The 23,208-nt window shown below is 37.7% G+C and overlaps 1 protein-coding gene and 1 long non-coding RNA gene across 5 annotated transcripts in view; one reads left to right on the top strand and one right to left on the bottom strand.

The window, feature by feature from the left end:
* LOC105490509 (transmembrane protein 164) overlaps nucleotides 1-12,827 on the top strand; it is a 344,079-nt gene extending 331,252 nt beyond the window's left edge. Inside the window, exons 7-9 of one of the 2 annotated variants that reach the window (XR_011618045.1) lie at nucleotides 10,202-10,315; nucleotides 10,691-10,742; nucleotides 12,713-12,827. Coding sequence is in view for 1 of the 2 variants with exons in the window: in XM_071088239.1 (XP_070944340.1) it covers nucleotides 10,202-10,261 (60 nt within the window). In the remaining variant the exon portion in view is untranslated. Of the gene's footprint in view, nucleotides 1-10,201; nucleotides 10,334-10,690; nucleotides 10,743-12,712 lie in introns of those variants that run through there. The other variant, XM_071088239.1, reaches the window with a different exon arrangement.
* Nucleotides 8,722-23,208, bottom strand: part of LOC105490470 (uncharacterized) — a 108,772-nt gene continuing 94,285 nt past the window's right edge. The window contains exons 3-4 of one of the 3 annotated variants that reach the window (XR_011618049.1): nucleotides 15,909-16,448; nucleotides 8,722-9,504 (exon numbers count right to left, since the gene is read on the bottom strand). This is a non-coding gene — a long non-coding RNA (uncharacterized lncRNA). Of the gene's footprint in view, nucleotides 9,505-13,751; nucleotides 16,449-23,208 lie in introns of those variants that run through there. The other 2 variants (XR_011618047.1, XR_011618048.1) reach the window with 2 other exon arrangements.

Genomic DNA, 23,208 nt, shown 5'->3' with positions numbered 1-23,208 from the left:
CAATTTACTCCCCATCCCACTAAAGTGATCATTTCTAGAGTAAAAAACCAGAGCCATTTAATGACATCACAAAACAGTTTAGCACAGGAAGCAAAGTAGGATATCATGGATGGCTGCTTCTGCTAGGGGAATTTAGGAAAGCAGAATGTAATCTCCCAATTTAGAATTTGGCCAGTAGACAAGAGTCTAACGCCCCTACTCTTGTGAAAAATAGCAAGGAATCTTTAATAAGCACCAGTAGTCATGTCCTTAGTTCTGCATTTCATCTAAAAGACAAAGCACTATCATGGCTATCCTGCCAGGCTAAGGGACTGATGCAATGGGAAAACCCAAAGACAAGGACACCCCAGCTGAATTACAAAAATAGCTTTTCCCTAGAGGATTTTCAATTCCAATTCCAAACCTCACCAGCATAAAGAAAATAGACAAACACAAATGTGATAATTGCAGAAAAGACATCATTACCTGACCACTAGGGGTTACTATCTAAGTACTTTGTTGTATTGGCTAACTAAAACGGGGGAAAACACTAACCTTTATCTTTGTGTTAACTTCTCCTGAGCCTGGCTCATCTCCCATACTAACCTTGAGCCTCAAGATGCTTTATAAATCCCTTGGCAAGTAGTGGTGGTGGTGGTAATGTCTCCTTTAGGCCTTTGAGGAAATGCCTCTCCTGGCCTGGTTTTCTTGCAAAGTCACCAGCATAAAAAGAAACATATTTCGTTCAAACATAAACGAAATCCACAGAACAAATTCTGTGAAAAAAAATTTTTTACATCTATGCAAAGTGCACACTGCGTGGATAGAAAAACTGACCTTGCTCAGGATTCTCTTGGCTTGAAGTACAAAGGTCAAAGTATGATAGAGCACATGGTTTCTACCCACTGCTGATACTGGAGTGCAGTGATATACCCTCCAGAGGAAACTTTAAGGTGCCTTCCTCTCTTTGTAACTGACTGTCAATCGGGGAGCTGAAGATTCCACTTAAAAAAATAAAATAAATAGGCCATAGTCTCTTTGTCAACAAAGCACATTCAAATTGTGAGCATTTTTATTTCTGCAATTTAGAGGCAGCTCTAAATTGCTGTTAACTAACTCCTGTCAAAGGCTTTGTTTTACAACTGTGGAAAAAAATACTTGAACAGAGGTTATGCATATTATTTACTGTGCAGCAAAGCTAGTAATTGAATTAAACCCAATAGTTACTTAATATATTATCATTGCCTCAATTTGTTCTCGTGTTTATAACATAGTTATTTTTTCATTTCAGAAAATAAGAATAATTATAATTTGATGAGGTAGTGAACTTAATGTTGCAAAATTATTTTCTTAGGTTTCTGGGGTTGTAGGTAAAAGGGGAAACATTCACATATTTCATTGAAAAAAAAACCTGCCATTTATGCCCAAACAAGTGTTATTTTTATCCTCTGTCATCAAACTTTCTCAACTGTCATCCTTGAACAACTGCGGAATGTAATATTCTTAGCTACCACTTTGATCTAACCTTGTACACATATAACACATGGTTGTTGTGGTGGAGGTGGTAATCAGTTCCCTTTTATGTTTGAATGAATACGTGAGTAAATACTGAAATTCTTTACCTACTTTTCAATTCAAATTGGTAAATCAGTTTTTGTTTTTCTGATTACAAAACAGATCCTTCTTTCCAAAATTCTTTATCTAATGAACACATTTATGAGCGAAAGCACCATGATCTACCTTGTTTTCTAGTTGTTTCATTTACATCTTCTATTGTCAACTTGAGTACAAACTAATTGAATGTTGTTTCGTTACCTATTTCCTTTAGAGAAAGTTCTATAAACGTCTTAATGAGATTTAGATATGCTAATATCTACTCTGAATGTGGAAGAATCAATAAAGCTAGCTAGTTGTAGATTGGAGAAAAAGGCTTCTTAGGAAGAAGATGATCAAACAGTGTTATTTAGGGCAGTTAGAGGAATTGTGAACAATCAAAACGTGAAGGTGTCTACTATAGTTTGAAAAAGTCTTTACTTGACTGTTTTTCTCTTTTCTGTCTTTTTAAAAGAATTCATCTACTAGCTTCTGTACATATATTGGGGTTTGAAAATGTACATGATGAAGCCCAATGGGCCTCACCTCAAAATTTAATTATAAAAATATAGCTGTTTGACTAATCTCATTGTGTTCTGGGGCACCTATTCCAGTTGGTTGGAGGCACAGTTTGGGCAGGGTGAGGATTAACATTGTCAATTAAAATATAAAAGTCTGTTCTGAATTAAGTCTCTCTTGTACAAATAATCAATTTAAAGTTCAAACTCACTCATGGAACCAAGGAGCAGAAATCTGATCCCCATAACCTCTGCTGGATCCCAGTTGAAGTGTAGCTCATTTTGTCTCACTCCATTCACTGCTTAAATGTTCACAATTTATGGCTTATTCTCTCAGCATGAGTAACACACAATGATTGTGTCAGGAAGCTCAGTCGTCTCTCATTACTTACTATTCAGGATTCCTACCCTAGCTCCTAGTAGCGCAGCTAACCCTCCACACTTCAGCCAGATCCTCCATCTGGCCCCTGACGTTGGCTATCCACCGTACAGCCTTTTCTTTGGGGCTGTTCACCTTATGCCACAGCCACTGCCTGGTAAGTAGGCTGCTGCTTAATCCTCAGCTGCCTTCTGCATCCTCCACGAGATTCCACAAGGGATTCTAGGTTTCTTTCATGCCACTTGATGGTCTTCTAAAACTTCAAGCTGCTATTTCTACTGCAGATACTTCATGGTAGCATATGGCTTTTCCTTTTTTTTTTTTTGAGACGGAGTCTCGCTCTGTCGCCCAGGCCGCAGTGCAGTGGCCGGATCTCAGCTCACTGCAAGCTCCGCCTCCCGGGTTTACGCCATTCTCCTGCCTCAGCCTCCCGAGTAGCTGGGACTACAGGCGCCCGCCACCTCGCCCGGCTAGTTTTTTGTATTTTTTAGTGGAAACGGGGTTTCACCATGTTAGCCAGGATGGTCTCGATTTCCTGACCTCGTGATCAGCCCGTCTCGGCCTCCCAAAGTGCTGGGATTACAGGCTTGAGCCACCGCGCCCGGCCCGCAGCATATGGCTTTTCTAAGGAGCTTGAAATTTCCCATGCTACACTCTGCTCTGTGTTTCCTCCAGAATTCTCTTGTTTGTTCTTTCTTTCTTCTTTTTATTGAGATACAATTCACAAAGGATACCACCCACCCATTTAAATTTTACAATTTGATGATTTTTAGAATATTCATGTAATTATGCAACCTTCAACATAATCAATTTTGGACACTTTAATCACCCCCAAAAAGATACCCCATTACTCATTAGCAGTTACTCTCCATTCCTTCCAATTCCTCTTCAGCCCCAGACAACCTCTAATCTCCCTTCTGTCTCTATGGATTTACCTATTCTGAGCATTTCATATAGATGGAATCATGTAATATTTGCCTTTTTGTGTCTGCTTTATTTCAGTTCACATAATGTTTTCAGGGTTCCTCCATGTTGTAGCATCTACCAGTACTTCATTCCTTTAATGGCCAAATAACATACTGTTATATGGATATACCACATTTTGTTTATCCATTCATCAATTGATTGACATTTGGGTATTTGTACTTTTGGGTTGTTATGAAATAATGCTGCAAAGAAAATTCGTTTACAAGTTTGTGTGTAGATGTGTGTTTTCATTTCTCTTGGGTATATACCTAGTGGTGGAGTTATTGTGTTATATTGTAACTCTGTGCTTAACCTTTTCAGGAACTACAGACTGTTTTCCAAATTAACGGTACCATTTTGGAATCTCACCTTCAGAGTCAAAGTTGGGATTACAATTTTAAACTTTTTTGTTAAATTTATTCCTAAATGTTTTATTCTTTTTGATGCTATTGAAGATGGAATAATTTTGTTAATTTCAGTTTTGGATTGTTCATTGTAGTTTTTTTTTTTGTTTTTTTTGTTTTTTTTGTTTTTTTGAGATGGAGTCTCGCTCCAGGCTGGAGTGCAGTGGCATGATCTTGGCTCACTGCAACCTCTGCCCTCCAGGTTCAAGCAATTCTCCTGCCTCAACCTCCCAAGTATCTGGGACTACAGGTGCACGCCACAGTGCCCAGCTAATTTATATATTTGTAGTAGAGTCGGGGTTTCACCATATTGGCCAGGCTGGTCTCCAACTCCTGACCTCAAATGATCTGCCCACCTCGGTCTCCCAAAGTGCTGGGATTACAGGCGTGAGCCATCACACCTGGCCTCATTATACAATTTAGATCTTGTACCTTGCCACCTAGCTGAATTCATTTCTTACTACTAATAGTTTTTTGTTGGATTTCTTAAGATTTTGTGTACACAAGATCGTGTCATCTGATAGTTTTACTTCTTTCTTTCCAATCTGGATATAGTTTTTTCTCTTGTCTAATTGCTTTGCCTAAAACCTCTAGTACAATGTTGAATAGAATTGATGAGAGCAGACATCCTTATCTTATTCCAGATATAATGGGGAAAGCTTTCTGTCTTCTAGCATTAAGTATGACGTTAGCTGTGAATTTTTCATAGCTTCCCTTAGGTTGAGGAAGGTCCCTTCTACCCTAGTTTGTTGAGTGTTTTTTTTTTTTTTAATTTATCATGACAGGTTGGATTTTTTTGTCAAATGCTTTTACTGTGTCTATTGACAGGATCATGTGGTTTTTGTTCTTTATGTTGTTGATGTGGTATATTACTTTAACATACCACAAAATTAATAGTTTATATTAATTTTGGGATAGTAAACCAACCTTCCAGTCCTGAGATGAATCCCACTTTGTCATGGTATATAATTATTTTTTATATGTTGCTGGATCCATTTACTAGTATTTTTGAGGATTTTTGCATCTGTATTCATAGTACATCTACATTCAATGGTCTGAGTTTTCTTGTGATGTTTTTGTCTAGTTTTGGCATCAGGAAAATACTGGTCTCATAAATGATTTGGGAAGTTTCCTTCTTCTTCTATTTTTTGGAAGAGCTTGAGAAGGATTTGGTGTTTATTCTTCTTTAAATGTGTGGTAGAATTTACCAATGAAGCTATCTGGTCCTGGGCTTTTCTTTGTTGGTAGTTTTAAAATTTATTTATTTTTTAGTTTGAATTTTTTTATGTGTTCATAGTGTATATATTTATGGAGTACGTGAGATATTTTGAAACTAGCATACAATGTACAATAATCACATCAGGAAAATAGGATATGCATCACCTGAAGCACCTGTCATTTCTTTGCATTACAAACATTCCAATTATACTCTTAGTTATTTTTAAATGTACAATAAATTATTGTTGAGTATTGTGTTATCAAATACCAGATCTTATTCATTCCATCTATATTTTTATAGCCATTAACCATCCGCACTCCCCTCTCCCTCACTGGGAGTTTTTGTTATTAGTGACTCAATCTAGTTATTTGTTATAGATGTGTTAAATTTTTCTGTTTCTTCTTGAGTCACTTTTGATAGTTGGTATGTTTCTAGGAATTGGTTCATTTCATCTGGTTTATCTAATTTGTTGTCATACAAATGCTCTTAGCATTCTATTATAATACCCTGTATTTCTGTAAGGTCTGTGGTAATGTTCTCTCATTTCTGATTTTAGTAATTTCAGTCTTTTCTCTTTTTTTGTCTAACTAAAGACTTGTCAATTTTGCTGTTCTTTTCAAAGAACCAACTTTTGGTTTGGTTACTTTTCTCTATTGTTTTTCTATTCTGGATTTCATTTATCTCTGTTTCAGTCTTTATTTCTTTCCTTCTGTTTGCTTCTGTTTGCTTATCTGGCTTCTTAGATGGCAGGTTAGATTATTGATTTGAATTATTTCTTCTTTTTAAATATAGGTATTATAGCTATCATTTCCCCTCTAAGCACTTCTTTAGCTGCATCCCGTAAGTTTCTTTTTCTTTTCTTTTCTTCTTTTTTTCTTTTGTTTTGTTTTGTTTGTTTGTTTGAGATGGAGTCGTGTTCTGTCTCCCAGGCTGGAGTGCAGTAGTGCAATCTCAGCTCACTGCAACCTCTGCCTCCTGGGTTCAAGAGATTCTCCTGCCTCAGCCTTGTGAGTAGCTGGGATTCCAAGAGTGCATCACCATGCCTGGCGATTTTTTTTGTATTTTTAGTAGAGACAAGGTTTCACCACGTTGGCCAAGCTGGTCTCAAACTTGTGACCTCCAGTGATCCACCCACCTTGGCCTCCCAAAGTGCTGGGATTACAGGTGTGAGCCACCATGCCTGGCCTGTAAGTTTTGATATTTTGTGGTTTACATTTGTCCCAAAGTATTTTCTAATTTCCCTTGTGACTTTTTGGCCTATTGGTTATTTAGGAGTGTGTTGTTCAATTTCCACATATTTGTAAATTTCCCAAATTTCCTTCTGTTTTTTATTTCTAATTTCATTCCATGGTGGTAGATAATATATTTGGTATGATTTCAATCCTTTTAAGTTTTTTGAGGTTTCTTTTATGACCTAGCTTATGATCTGTCCTGAAGAATGTTTCATGTGCACTTGAGAAGATTATGTATTCTGCTATTATTGGGTGGAATGCTGTATGGATATATGTTTATTCTAGTTGGTGTATAGTGTTGTTCAAGTCTTTTGTTTCCTTATTGAGGTACAGGAGTGGATCATTCGTAGCCATGATAAATAATTTGGCTTTTATTCAAAGAGCAATGGAAAGACACTGGACAGTTTAGTGAGATCAATTTTGCTGGTATTTGGAGAATGTAATGGAGGAGAACAGAGCAGAGATAAGGAGATCAGTCAAGAGACTTCAGTAATTCAGGATAGGCCTGGACCTAGGTGGTGGCAGTTAAGATAAAAAGAAGGGAGAATTTCTATGTAAATTTTGGAGGTAGAGTCAGCAAGACTTACTGACACGTATTTTGTTGAGGTCAGGAAAAGGAAAGAATTTATGATAATGACTAGATTTCTGCTTCGAGTAAACAAATAAGTGGTGATGACATATTGACATGGAAAAGATAAGGACAGGAGCAGGTCCACGGGATATCAAGACTTCTTGACAATGTAAGTTTAAGGTGTCCACTAAATACGCAAATAGGGATATGAAATAGGTAGACAGATATGCGTGTCATGAATCAAGACTAGATAAATCAATTTAGGAGTTAGCATACAGATAGTATTAGAAGCCATGGTCTGGACAACACAAAATAGAGAAGGACTATAAAGAAAAAAGTGAAAACCAGGATTGAGTCTTGAGACTGCACAATATTGGGATGAACTGGCCAATGAGACTAAACAAGAGTAGCAACTGACGTAGTGGGAAAGCCAGCAGAGTGTTGTGTCACAATATCCAAACAAGAAAATCTTTTAAGAAGGGAGAATGGCTAATGATGTTAAATACTGCAGGGACTTCAAATAAAATGAGGATAGAGAAGAGTCTATTAGATTTGGCAACATGCATGTTGCGTGTTGCAATAACATGAGTAGTTTCATTAGAGTGGCAGGGCCAGAAGTCAGACTGGAGTGCATTGAAAAGTGAATGGGGTGGTGGGGAGCTGTAGATAGTGTATATAGACAACTCTGTTGAAATACTTGACTCCGAAGAGGAACAAAGAAATGAGATGGTAGCTGTAGAAGAGCACTAGGTCAAAGGAGGGTTTTTATTTAATTAGGGATAGTTCCTAGAAATATTATTTTAAGTAGTTGTTATTATCATTATTAATATTATTTCTTTGATGGTCATCACTACAGTGTTCAGTGAAATATACTTACAAGCAATTCTTGAACAGAAACACTTCTATCCTGAAAAGAGCAAATACTGAGACCTCAAAGCATCGATTATTATTCTTTTCTAGTCTCATAAGTAAGGAGATCAATGTAATAGGGCCTACTAGAAAAGAATAAGAACCGATCTGGATGGAAATGATGAACACAGAGAAAAGACAGGCAACAAAATGCTGTTTATAGAGTTATGGAGTGAGAGAAATAGTTAAAAGGTAAAGAGGAAGGGTGTTAATTTTATAAACTAGCCTTGAGGCTCCAGCGAAAATTTTGATGTCATGATATTTTTACTGCTTCAGCAAACTTTTGCTCCCCAAATCAACAACAAGGCCTAGTGATTACTATGAGCATAGCTTGGCTGGGGCTGTAGCAAACATCTTGTTGGGCCTTTAGCATATCACCCATTCATTTACTGCACAACTTCAAGCAAGTAATTTAACTTTATTTTCCTTATCTCTTAAATTGCATATCAGTACATACTTCTTAAAATGGTTATAAAGATTACATAAAAGAATGTGTCTAACTTAAATGCCTGTACCAGCTAAATAAAGTGTTCTAACAAGTAGACCCAAAGATATAATGGCTTAGTAAAACAAACGTCTATTTCTTTTTTCTTTCTTCCTTTCTTCCTTCCTTTCTTTCTTTCTTTCTCTTTCTTTCTTTCTTTCTTTCTTTCTTTCTTTCTTTCTTTCTTTCTTTCTTTCTTTCTTTCTTTCTTTCTTTCTTTCCTTCTTTCTTTCCTTCTTTCTTTCTTTCTTTTTTTTTTTGGTGTTTGACTTTATTTTTATTATTATACTTTAAGTTCTGGGGTACATGTGCAGAACATGCAGGTTTGTAACATAGGTATAGACGTGCCATGGTGGTTTGCTGCACCCATAAACCCGTCATCTACATTAGGTATTTCTCCTAATGCTATCCCTCCCCTAGCCCCCACCCGCCGACAGGCCCCGGTGTGTGATGAGCCCCTCCCTGTGTCCATGAGTTCTCAGTATTCAACTCCCACTTATGAGTGAGAACATGCAGTGTTTGGTTTTCTGTTCCTGTGTTAGTTTGCTGAGAAAGATCGTTTCCAGCTTCCTCCATGTCCCTGCAAAGGACATGAACTCATCCTTTTTTATGGCTGCATAGTATTCCATAGTGTGTATGTGCCACATTTTCTTTATCCAGTCTATCATTGATGGGCATTTGGGTTGGTCCCAAGTCTTTGCTATTGTGAATAGTGCTGCAGTAAACATACGGGTGCATGCATCTTTATAGTAGAATGATTTATAATCCTTTGGGTACATACCCAGTAATGGGATAGCTCAGTCAAATGGTATTTCTGGTTCTAGATCCTTGAGGAATCACCACACTGTCTTCCACGATGGTTGAACTAATTTGCACTCCCACCAACAATGTAAAAGGGTTCCTATTTCTCCACATCCTCTCCAGCATCTGTTGTTTCCTGACTTTTTACTGATCGCCATTTTAAGAGGCATGAAATGGTATCTCATTGTGGTTTTGATTTGCGTTTCTCTAATGGTCAGTGATGATGAGCTTTTTTTCATATGTTTGTTGGCCACATAAATGTCTTCTTTTGAGAAATGTCTGTTCATATCCTTCGCCCACTTTTTGATGGAGTTGTTTTAGAAAAAATCCATTGTTAATCAGGCAGATGACTTTGGAGGAAATATTTTTTTAAAGCCATCCAGCAGAATGCCTTCTCATCTTTATAGGACCCACTTCCTGGTCCTTCAACTGTTTCTGTGTCTTCTCACCTTAAAAAAATAAAATACAATGTACAGTAACCTTTTAATCAAAACACAGCATTGTAGGTGGAGACCGAAAGCCTGCCATTGTTTGTTGTTTAACAGCTGATCCTGGTATTCTGGTGATGCCACTGTGCTGCTTCGTTACACTGAACACGTAATTTTTTCACTATATTAATGGTATGTCATTTTTTAAAACTGTTAAGTACTTATGTGAGAATAACTGTAAGAAAATGATTGCTTACCAGTAGCATATAAATTCAGAGTCAGGAATGATGGTGATACCAAACCACCACATTGTCTACCTGGGTTGCTGAAATAATGACACCTTTGCTTTGTTCAATGTATACAAACTTTGTTTCATGCACAAAATTATTTAAAATATTGTATAAAATTACCTTCAGGCTATGTGTTTAAGGTGTATATGAAACATAAATGAATTTCATGTTTTTAAGTGCTTTTAAGCATTTTTAAGTGTTTTCCGTGGGACAGTTTGTATATCTAGCCCACCATAGTACCAGTATTCTATCATATGTTTTCTCCACCCCTGCTCTGAGGATGTAAAACTGTTAGAAAAAATAAATCACAAAATTGAGCTGATTGGCTCCATAAAAAAATTATGATTTTCAGCCTCAGCTGGGTCTTCTCTATTGTTCTACAAATCTTTAATTCATCTTTATTCAGTTCCCTTTCTGATTTCCCACAGCAGCTGTTTCAACCCGTTACTACACTTCAATCCTCCCACTCCAACCTCTTCATCCTTTAATCATTTCGGAAAATGAAGCTTCCTACTTCACAACAACAAAAAAAAGACTTTCAGGTGAGAATCCATTCAACCCTTCTTCATTTCATTCTGAAGTTTCCTCTGTTTTTCATCCTTTTCCTGCTTTCCTCCTCTCTTGGAAGAAGGGGTGTTCTTTCTTACGTCCTTTCCTGCTCTCTCTACCTATGGTCTAGAATAGTGTTACTCAAGGTGTGGTCATGGACCCCTTCCAATCCTCAAACTGTTTGATACTGATCTACAACAGCCTAAGCACTGAAATTAAGAGTAAGAATTTAGAAACTTCCATAGCAATTTGATAAATTAATTTTATGTTCATTGGCTCTAATAATGAAAAATTGGGGTTTATATTTTGAATGTCTTTGTTTTTGTACTGCATTTTTTCTAGTAACTCATTTTTATTATATTTTACAGAAGTACCAATCTCAACAGCTTGAAAATTTGAAAACCTGATCCTTCACCACAGGTAGTTTGAGAAGTATTGGACTAAAACCCATCCTCCACTAACTTGTCTGAGATTTGACTCCATGCATTAACCCTTTTCTCTCTCATTTCTTCACTCTTACTCTCCATAGACATTCTTCCATATTACCTTTGCCTACTGTGTTGCCAACTTATTTCTCACTTTCTGTTTACTACCAGCCTTCTTGAAAGAATAACTCTCATATACTGTTTCCACCCTCCTCATCTTCTCTTTAACCCTCAAACCATAGCAATTTGGCTTATGCCCCTACTACTGCTCCAACAAAAGTCACCAGTGATGTCTAAATTGCCCAATTCATAATAGCCCTTCTAGTCCTTGTCCTGTCAGACCTCTACTCTGTGTTTACTAAAGACCACCCTTTCCTTTGAGGACCTCTCTTCTTCTGTGTTTCTCTAATAGCCCTCATCTGATTGTTGCTTTCTTTCTCATGGTCTACAAGGAGAACCCCAAACTCTCTTTTAGGGTCTTCTCTTACTCCAGCTACCTGTCCTTCAGGCCTCTATCCTCAGACTTTTTTCCTTTTGCTCTACATTTATTGCCATCAATTTACTCAACATGTGTATGCTGATGAATCCCAAATATCTTAACTCCAACCCTGACTTCTCTAACCAGGCTGTAGGCTGAGTTTTCAATTGGCTTACTAGATAGTTTCACATGGATATCCCAAAGACACCTGAAATTCAACTTATCTGAGACAAAAACTTATTATACACAACCTTGGCCTTCTTAGGTATTCCCTATTTTGGTTAATGGCCTCTCTATCTACCTGATTACCCAGGCTTGGGAGTCATCTTTAACTCTTACTTATCTCTCATTCTCATACTAAGTCCATCAATATTACCTTAAATCCATTCCACTTCTATTGCCTTATTTCATCAGCTCCTGCCGAGAGCCATATGACTACTCTCTCTATGTTCAGTCTATTTTTGGCACCTCCGTCAGAAGGAATATTCAGAAAACATTGTTCTGATCTTATCACTTTCCTGCTTAAAACCTTTGGTTAATTTCTCATGGCCTATAAGGAGAACCCCAAACTCTCTAGCATTGCATATAGGAACATTTACAATCACACTCCACACTAGTTCTCTAGCCTTGTCTTTCACCATTAACCTCCCCGCCCCCAGACTTTGTACTCCGGTCAGATTATTGGCAGTTCCTTGAGTATGCTATGTATTTTCACTTCTCTATTTTTATTTTAGGAAATTTATTTTATTCCCTTCTTTGCCCATGCTGTTTCCTCTTTTTGAAATGTTCCTCCCCACTTCTTTACTAATAAACTTCAACTCATGCTTTAAGCCCTAAATTAAATATTGCCTCCTCTATCAGGCCACTCTGATATTATAGATCTATTCCCTTCCACCACCTAGTCTCCCTTCCTTGAGGCCAAGGACAATGTTATGAATCTTTATGTCAGTGGCCCCATGACTAGCATATAATGTTTCTTGAGTGACTACAAGAAGTAGAAAATAAAGAAGGAAAATACTCTCCATAAAGGACAGTCTCTAAATAAAATAATTATATCTATGAAATTATTTTTTTCATATTCTAAAGAAAAGAAAATTTTAGCCCCTTAGGTAGTGGGATCTGAAAGTTACCAGCAGCAGGCTGTCAAAGAGCATATTGTGGATTCATTTCTTTACATCTCAAAGACAAAATAATATATCTTTTTCTTCTTAAACATGCCGTACAATACATAGTACAGCAGTAGTAGCATTGTGTGTGTTTAATAAATACATACAATATTGAAATCAACTGCAAAACCGTAGATCCATTATTACTGCTGCTTACTAGTACCATGCCTCAAATTAAAAAACTCCCATTAAGATATGTAGCAGGGCTTGGGGAAGGATTATGTATTCAAATATTATTTTTAAATAATTTGCCCTTGTTGTAGATCTTTTTCCCTCCTACAAATCAAAACATAGACAAGCCCTTCTGTTCCCCTTTCTTAGGTGCTTTTGCTTGCAAGGTCAAAATCGGAAGTTCAGGAAGATCACCTGAATCCAGAGCTTTTGATTTCAGAAGCCTAGGTTCATTGAGGAAAAGTATGCTGACTTGTCCCAGAGGGTTAACAGGTGAATGCTTTTGAGTAGAGGTGGGATAAGCTGTCTGACATAGAAGTTGAGCTTCTCCGGTACCAGAGAGGAGATGGGAGTAATGGTAGATTCCATGAGCATCAAGGACTACTTTTGCTGCCTTTTAGTGTCCTAAAGAAGATACAAGATCTCAAGAGAGAATGGAGACATGGTACACTTAAGAAAGTCTGAATACTAGTCCATGAGGATGCCAACCTCAGCCAAAACACCCCACTATCACCACCAATGTGCAAGGGTGGCACAGAAGCAGCTACCCTGTCTAACTTTAAGGGGATTTGCCTGACAAACATATCAACAATATTGGGTATGCACAAAAGGGCATAGGGCCTACACTGAAAGTTGTGTTCTGGGTATCATTTGCTAGGGTCTTCATACAACCTTGACAAAGGGAGATAAAAACCATGAGTGAGATGGAATTTTTAGCCAGCTAGAAAGGTGAAAGTTTCCGAGCAGATTGTTGTAGGGATATAAAGAAATGTGACATTTTTTGCCAGTTAAAATGGCGATCATAAAAAAGTCAGGAAACAACAGGTGCTGGAGAGGATGTGGAGAAATAGAAACACCAGCAATCCCATTACTGGTTATATAACCAAAGGATTATGAATATAAAGACACATGCACACGTATGTTTATTGCAGCACTGTTCACAATAGCAAAGACTTGGAACCAACCCAAATGCCTATCAATGATAGACTGGATAAAGAAAATTTGGCACATATACACCATGGAATACTATGCAACCATAAAAAAGGAGGAGTTCATGTCCTTTGCAGGGACATGGATGAAGCTGGAAATCATCATTCTCAGTAAACTAACACAAAAACAGAAAAGGAAGCACTGCATGTTCTCACTCATAAGTGAGAGTTGAACAATGAGAACACATGGACATGGAGGGGCAGGGCTCATCACACACTGGGGCCTCTCGGGGGGCGGGGGCCGGGGGGAGGGATAGTATTAGGAGAAATACCTAATGTAGGTAACAGGTTTATGGGTACAGCAAACCACCGTGGCACGTGTCTACCTATGTAACAAACCTGCACGTTCTGCACATGTACCCCAGAACTTAAAGTATAATAAAATAAAATAAAATCAGGTTGTTTGCTTTTGTTGTTGTGTGGTAGGAGTTCCTTATATATTATGGATATCAATTCCTTATCAGATATAATATTTTAAAATGTTTCTTTTTATTTCATGGATTGCCTTATCACTCTGTTGGTATTCTTTGATATACAAAAGTTTTGAATTTTCATAATGTCCAGCTTACCTCTTTTTTCTTTTGTTGTTTGTGCTTTTGGTGCCATAGTCAATAAATCATTGCCAAAAAAAGAAAGAAATGTGACATTTTTGCACCCTGGTTGTGTGGACCAAATTTCATGGCTACAATTCTAATTCGGTGTTGTTGGTCACTTACTTGCTCACTTTGTACCTTAAATTTATACTTTTTAAAAACAAAGATAATGCCTTCCCTCTACCTTACAAGATTTTTATGACACAAGAATTAAATAAGGTAAGAAAAATTGCTTTGAAAAGGCACAAAACAAATGAATATATGTTAGTAAATTACAGAAATCAGTGTGAAAAAGAACCATATTTGATAGCTTTAGTTCTATATTGAACCTAAAGGATGTATTATTATAAAACTGATAGCACAAATATATTTATTGTCTTAATCTAGATTGCCTGTATTGAGATATGTTTTTAATATTTTCTCTACAAATGCACTAGTTGTTTTCCTCAGCTTTTCTTTAACTTCCTTTTGTTTAATCGCTTTCAAATGAAAGAAGTCCAGATATATAGTTTCCATTATGAACTACATCTTCAATAATTTGATCTTTACTGAGGACAGTGTTATTCCTAGGGTGTAATGAACTGTAACAACTGTGTCATAACATATAGTTGCTGATGCCTCATGTTCTGGACCACAGAGTCAGATCTTAGAACATTTCTGCCTGCTTCATTGCCAGCTCCTTGGGCAAACCCTATAACCTGAGAGTGTCTGGGTTGCCAGAGTCTGCAGAATCAGATTGCCTAAGTGAAGGGAGGGCATATGTAATATATAAGAGGCACCATTGCACACTGATGGTTAAGGACACTGACTCTGGATGGTGACTGCATTGCACAACTCTAGGGGACACTTGGTCCAGCTTTGAATCCATTCTACCACATAACAACTACATGATATTAGACACATCATTTAATTTCAGCCTTGTAAAATGGGGGTAATGATAGTACCTTCTTCGTGAGGTTATTGGGAAGATTCAATCATATAATGAATGTAAAGCCCTCAGCACAGTGCCTAACACTGTGCATACCCAATAATTGGTAGCTGGTATCAATATAAAAGTAACAGTGGGCAGGGGGAGGGTGGTGGAGAAATGATTCCAAGATCACCTTGGGAGCAAAGATCTGAATTTGCTGGAAAGTCAAACGATCACTAGGAAATGCCATCTGGGAAAAAATACCATGTCTGATTATGATTTGACACATACATTCCTCACTACGGGGCAGGAACTTTGTCCTGATTACTATGATATCCAGCATAGAATGGTGCTTCACACGTAGTAGTCACTCAATAAACATGAGATAAATGAATCAAACTAGGGGTTGCCTATGGCATAGGTCCCAGAGCTCTATAGCAGCCCACCACTGACAGTTTAGCACAATGCCCTGAATATAGTATGTGCTCAAGAAAGAATGAGTGATGTAAGAACCTCAGACAGTGTTGTACTTTACCATATCAGTTTCCACTTTACCATAGTTGGATAAATTTGCATCACCCAAGTTCAGCTTTCCTTGTGTTGCCTCTATTTCATCAGCTCCAAAGCCCTATCCCAATTTTAGAATCCCTAATTCATCATGTACATTCATTTGACAAATACTTTTTGAGTGTTCAGTACATGCGAGGCATTATGCTAGATGCCATGAACCTCCCGGAGCTTGTTTAGTGGGGAGACTAGCAGCATGCAAGTCAACAAACATATAAGATGATTTCAAATCGTGATAACCTAGTTCTACAAGAAAAATAAAGCAGGGAAACTTTATGGGGGATTACCTTGGATTAGGTGGTCAGAGAAAGGTCAGAGAGAGCCTCATTTCTAAGGATGTAACACCTAAGTTGGATGATGAAGATCAGTAGCTGCAGAAATAAAAGCAGGTTGCTCTCTTGGAAGTGCCCGTTTCTTCTGAAAAGCTATGAAAAATCTCTCAACAATGGAGGACAGTTAAGCAAAGACTGGAGACTGCAGAAGGAGAAAGTGAGCAAGGATTGGCAAATTACCATCCTGCCTAAACCAGTCTCAACCTTTTTGAGCTGTTTTTAGAGGTTAGGTGTTTCATTGCATGTCAAGGTTGGAAAGTCACTTAGAGAGGCCGAGATAAGTGGATCATCTGAGATCAGGAGTTCAAGGCCAGCCTGGTCAACATGGTGAAACCCTGTATCTACTAAAAATAAAAATAAAAATAAAAATAAAAAATTAGCCACGTGTGGTCGCATGTTTCTGTAGTCCCAGCTACTCAGGAGGCTGAGGCAGGAGAATTGCTTGATCCTGGGAGGCGGAGGTTGCAGTGAACCCAGGCAGGCGACAGAGCAGGTCTAAAAAAAAAAAAAAAAAAAAACTAAAAACAAAAAACATCTAATATCCAGCCCATGATTTCATGATTATTATTGCTTTGATGAAATTAACGTAGGAAGAGCCACGCCAAGTCACTTTCCAGAGATCAACTTGGTTGGCCAACAATGGACCCTAGATAGGCTTATGGGATGAACCTGAGGTAGGGAAGGCTGCCACCCCCACCCCCAGGGAATGAGAGAGAGAATGCCCAAATACCCTTCCTGTAATTTATGTTATTCTTGGATATGTCAAAAATCATGCAGATTATACACAGATGGAAATATTGATTTGACTCTCTTGCCTTTGAATTCCTTCCACAAAGAAATTATTTTAGAGCCTATAAATGTCTAAGGAAATGGCAGGTCCTCTTGGTGGATAAGTGAAAAGCCTCTAGAGTTAGTCATTCCTGGATCTGAATTCCAGCTCTGCCATTTAATTGCTATGTGACCTTGGGCAAGTAGTTTAAACCTGTCTACACCTTAGTTTCCTCATCTGCAAAGATGGGGACTCTAGGACCCATTTCTTAAAAGAGTTATTGAAAGGATTAAATGAGATAATATATGTGGGAAGTGCTTTTCCTGGTGTCTGTCACATAGTAGGTGCTCAAAATACATTATAGCTCTAATTATTCAAGTTTTCTGGGGCAGTTTCCATTTCAAACATTCTGTTCCATTTTTAGACTATTCGTGCTCATTTGAAATTCTAAAATGTCATCACTATATTTTTCTTCAGCATTTGAAGAAGAGTTTGTTTTTTCAGGTATAAAGACACAAAACTGCCTCCACTTTCTACACTTGATTTGAAAATCTCAATCCTAGTCAGAGACATCTTATTAAGACCCAAAGCATAGGATGGTTACTATCAATAAACAGAAAATAACAAGTATTGGTGAAGATGTAGACAAAATTGAACCCTCATGTACAGTTGGTGGGAAACAGTATGGCAGTTCCTAAAAAAATAAAAAATAGAATTATATGATCCATCAATTTTGCTTATGGGTATATACCCAAATGAATTGAAAACAGTGTCTTAAAGAGATATTTGTACACTTATTTTCATAGCAGCGTTATTCATAATAGCTAAAACAGGAAGCAACTCAAGTGTCCATCAACAGATGAATGGATAAGCAAAATGTGGTATATACATACAATGAAACATTATTCAGCCTTAACAAGGAAGGAAACTCTGCAATATGCTACAGCATGGGTGAACCTTGAGGACATTATGCTAAGTGAAATAAGCCAGTCACAAAAAGTCAAATACTGTATGATTCTACCTATATGAGGTCCTTAGAATAGTCAAAATCACGGAGACAGAAAACAGAACAGTGATTGCCAGGGACCGAGGGAAGGCAAGAATGGGGAGTTATTGTTTAATGGGTACAAAGTTTCAGTTGTACAAGATGAAAAGCGTTATGGAGATGGATGGTGGTGATGGTTGTTCAACATTATGATGTGTTTAATACCACTGAACTATAAATGTAAAAAGTTAAGACGGTACGTTTTATCTTTCATGTATTCTAACACAATAAGAAATTCGAGAAAAATGAAGACCTAAAGCAGACTTTTACCCACAAAGAATGGAGAAGGGAAGAGGAGTGATCTTTGAACACAGAAGTACCAGGCAGTGAAATTTTGAGTTTTCCACAGAAGTACAAACAATGAGTGGACAGACAAGAAGCCAGGGTAGGAGAGACATTTCACTGGGTGTGACCCCTTCATTTCCAGTTCTACTTGAAGATTTTGCTTTAATTAACACAAAGGTGAAGCTCAGATTGTAGATGGCCTGACACTGCTTATGATCAGCTGTTTTTCTAAATTATCTAAACCTCATTATAATTATATGTATGAAATGCCTGGTAATAAAATTGCATTGTAATTACACAGCCCTTAACATCAGTAGTCAACCTACAGGCTCCAGCTGCCCTCTGATATTCATGATAATCAGGTTTCGCCTGTTTACAAATGGCAGGGGAGGTAAATCCACTCAATGGGTTTTCAGGGTCAGCTGAAACTCATAGAAAATTGTCCTTTAATATTTGAATCAATATACATGTATCCAAACCATATCCTTCTTCTTCATCAACTCTCTAGTTCTGCATACCTAATTAGACCCATCAATTCCTCCATAGCCTTCCTGAGACAGAGAGGAGAATTAAGCAATGGGTCAGCCAGGGAACTGCCTGGGGTGCCAATTTAAAAGGGATGTTTAAAAATCCCTGGAATAAAACATAAATATGGTGCTGCATACCTTGGGTTTCTGCCAGTACTTCCTAAAGTAATTGGTGAAATGAAAATTGGCCACTTCTTTCACCTAAGGAGGCTGGGACCTTTGAGTAAAAAATTAAAAGCAAAAGCAAGCCAGTCCTCACTGGTGCCAACCACACCATTTTCTTGACAAGTGTGTGCAAGTTAAAGGGTGTGCCACCAACGGTGAGATTAGCAAGCTGGGAGTTGCTGAAAGTAAGCAACTCTCCACGATCACCTGATATTGAGAAACAAAATACTGCATGTTGCAATGCTCTTTATCAAGAACGAAGGGTTAATTTCCTTATCCAAATTTTAAATCCTTTACTATACATTCCCCAAAGTTACCTGGTTTGGAGAATTGCAAAAGGACACTGAGGACAAAATAAAAACTACAGAAAAGTGGGAAATGGTTTGTTGTCAAAAAGAAAAAAAAAGAGGGAGGCGAAATTCTAAGGTCTTTTGAATGTGATTTATTTATTTATTTATTATTACTATTATTTTTTTGGAGATGGAGTTTCGCTCTTGTTGCCTAGGCTGGAGTGCAATGGCGCGATCTTGGCTCACTACAACCTCTGCCTCCTGGGTTCAAGTGATTCTCCTGCCTCAGCCTCCCGAGTAGTTGGGATTACAGGCATGCGCCACCACACCCGGTTAATTTTGTAGTTTTAGTAGAGACGGGGTTTCTCCATGTTGGTCAGGCTGGTCTCGAACTCCCCACCTCAGGTGATCTGCCCGCCTCAGCTTCCCAAAGTGCTGGGATTACAGGCGTGAGCCACCACACCTGGCCTGAATGTGATTTTATAACTATATACCGGTAAGTTACCTGATTTTATAATTATCCCTGTAAGTTACTGCCATTATATTTAGTTTTGAGTGACAAACAAAAGAAATGGAAGTAATAAATAAGTAATCTAAAATGCCAATTTAGGATTTTTTGCTGTAGTTGAAGGCAAAACACACACACACACACGCGCACACACACACACACACACACACACACACACACACGCAACATAGTGGTTAAGCTCATAGGCTCAGATGTGAGCCTACCAGAGATTAAATCCTGGCTCCACCACTTACTAGCTGTGTGATCTTGGCTAAGTGACTTAAACTTTGGGCCTCACATATTAAACGGGGATGATGATGGTGGTGGTGGTGGTGGTGATGATGATGATGATGATAACAATGCTCACCTCCTAGGATTAAATGAGATAATGCATGTAAAGTGGTTAGCATAGTTCCTGACATATGGTAAACACTCAATAAACGACAGCTATTATTGTTATAAGTGTGGGCAGTGAATTTTTTATTTCAAACATAAGGAAAAAGGCATACACTATTTAAAATAGAAACTCAGTCTCTCCCTACTCTCATTAAGTAAATGTTGACCAAATATTTTAAATATATTCAGGTGAAGAGGCACCAGAACATAAGCCTGCCTGAGGCATCCACACTGTCTCATCCAGTCTTGCTGAAGAGGGTAACTGTGGTACAATCAAAAGAACGCTAGATTTTCAGAACTGGAAAATTTGGCTTCAGGTCCCATCTCTGCCACTTTATAGTTACTAGTGTGACCATGAACAAATCATATAACCTCTCTGAGTTACAATTTCCTCATATGGAAATGAAGATACCTATGTTATAGATGAGTGGCGAGGATTGGAAAAGGTTGTATGGAAAAGCATCTGGCACATATTAGGCATTCAGCAATTGTTTGTTGACCCTGTATCACAGAAAGAAAATAATTCTATGGAGATTTTAATACTTATATGTCATCAGGGATGATGGCTCAAGTTTCTGAGCAGCACTGATTTTGCCTCAAATTAGCTTTTGCCATTTCATGTGAAAAGGTCAATATTGCTGTCATATCCATAAAGCTCCAAGATGTAATTGTGTATGCCTGCTAAGACTTTTTAAAGCAGGGTGATAGAGTTTGGCTTAAATGCCAGCACAGACCTTTCTACATAAATGTAATACTGAAAAAGTGCTGAAATATTCCAAAGATGCTGCTATTAATACCAACTTCAAGAATGATGAGGAAGTTGATGGCGGCAACTATAGTAACATGTTTTAGTTTTTTATGTTTTGTTTCACTTTGTTTGAAGTCACTGGCAAGATTATAGTCCAATTTGTCCTCTATTGACTACTAAACAATATTGTTTGTGGAACATTCCTGGAATCTGTTTGACTGTAACATAATCTGGTTTTGTGTACATAAAATTAGATTTAATACAGAAACAGGAGAAGTGAACAGCATCAAAATAATTCCAGAATACTCACAGGCCTTATAAAAATATTTGACAGCATTAGTTGACTTCCACTCTGATAGTTACGGAGCAAATTTAGCAGTCTCTAGAAGCTCTTACTCAAATATATAGTAATCCCCCTTTATACATGGTTTCACTTTCAGTGGTTTCAATTACCCACAGCCAACTGTGGTCTGAAAATATTAAATGGAAAATTTCAGAAATAAACAATTCATAAGTTTTAAATTATGGACGATTTTAAGTAGGGTGATGAAATCTTGCACCATCCTGCTCTGTCCCCTGAGACATGAATCTTCCCTTTGTCAGGGTAACCATGCAGTCTAAACTACTCACCCATTAGTCAATTAGTAGCCATCTCAGTTATCAGATCGACTGTTGTGGTATCACAGTGCTTGTGTTCAAGTAACTCTTATTTTACTTAATAAGTGCCCCAGACTGCAAGAGTAGTGAGGCTGGAAATTCGGACATGCCAAAGAAAAGCTGTAAAGTGCTTCCTTTCACTGAAAATGTAGGCAAGGCACGGTGGCTCACGCCTGTAATCCCAACACTTTGGGAGGACAAGGCAGGTGGATCGCTTGAGTTCATGAGTTTGAGACCAACCTAGGCCACATGGTGAAACCTCGTCTCTACAAAAAATACAAAAATTAGTCAGGCATAGTGACACAGGCCTGTAGTCCCAGCAGCCTGTGGGGCTGAGGTGGGAGGATTGCTTGAGCCTGGGAGGTCGAGGCTGCAGTAAGCTGAGATCATGCCACCTCATTCCTGGCGACAGAGTGAGACCCTGTCTCATTTTTAAAAAACAGAAATAAATAAATAAATAAAAGCTAAATATTCTCAGTAAAGAAAAAAATACTTTTATTAAAATATATTGTTATAATTGTTCTATTGTTATTAATCTCTATAGTGCCTAATTTATAAATTAAACTTTATCGTAGATATGTATGTATGGGAAAAAACATAGTATATACAAGGTACAGTACTATTTCCCATTTCAGGCATCCACTAGGGGGGTAATAATGTCAGACAGATGACAAAGTAATATATAAAGAGCCTTTTAGAATCAATAACTAAAAGACCATTAAAAAAATGGGCATACATTAAAATGAATTTTCTTTTGTTTTGAGACAGAGTCTCACTCTGTCGCCCAGGCTGGAGTGCAGTGGTGCAATCTCAGCTCACTGCACCCTCTGCCTCCCAGGTTCAAGGGATTCTCCTGTCTCAGCCTCCTGAGTAGCTGGGATTACAGGCACACGCCACCACGCCTGGCTAATTTTTGTATTTTTAGTAGAGACGGGGTTTCACCATGTTGGTCAGGATGGTCTCGAACTCCTGACTTGATGATCTGCCCACCTCGGCCTCCCAAAGTGCTGGGATTACAAGCATGAGCCGCTGCACTCGGCCTAAAATGAATTTTCTAGATGATTGAATAACAATAGTCCTTTGATATGAGATAAAGACTTGGTTTATGGCCTTAATATACTACTTAATTACTTAAGACATTTATTAATATAATGATAAATGTATAGAGTAACCTGTAAACATGACATACTTTTGCTTTCAGTAGTTTCATGTAAAGAAAAAAAACTTGAAAATAGTAATACCCGAGGACACATGGGAACAATAGACACTGGAGAGGGAGGGTGGGGACCAAGAGCTGAAAAACTACCTACTGGGTACTCTGCTCACTACCTGGGTGATGGGACCATCCATACCCCAAACCTCAGCATCACACAGTATACCCAGCTAACAAGCCTGCCCATGTGTTCCTGAATCTAAAATAAAAATTGAAATAATTTTTTTTTAAAAAGACAATAGTATTATCCATGGGACAAAATTTGTAGTATTAGCAAGAATTATTTTGTGTCTCATTTAGAAACAACTTGACTTTTGTTCCAGTGTTTAAATTTTGACAAAAATGGTTTTGAATAGATCTTTATAACCTGATGCCATAAATACAAGATTCTCTGATCAATATTGGGCCTAAAACAGTATTCTGTAAAGCTTAAATTGGTATTAACTATGATCATCTTGATGTCTATGGTAGATAATAAACAAGGTCATACATACAGTAACACAATTATTTAGCATTTCAAGTTGTGTGCTTTATGCAGCAAGTGAGAAAAAATGTTGGAATATTGAAGTTTTGCATAAAAAGTCAAATACTAGTGTTTTGAAATCTCTATTGTATTTTCTATTAAGGTTTTATATGTTACTTTCCCATTGTT

Source organism: Macaca nemestrina, chromosome X (genome assembly GCF_043159975.1).
Source record: "Macaca nemestrina isolate mMacNem1 chromosome X, mMacNem.hap1, whole genome shotgun sequence".
NCBI classification, from domain to species: Eukaryota; Metazoa; Chordata; class Mammalia; order Primates; family Cercopithecidae; genus Macaca; species Macaca nemestrina.
The sequence above is the reverse complement of the archived record's forward strand: the minus strand, read 5'-3'. Positions and strand labels throughout refer to the sequence as shown.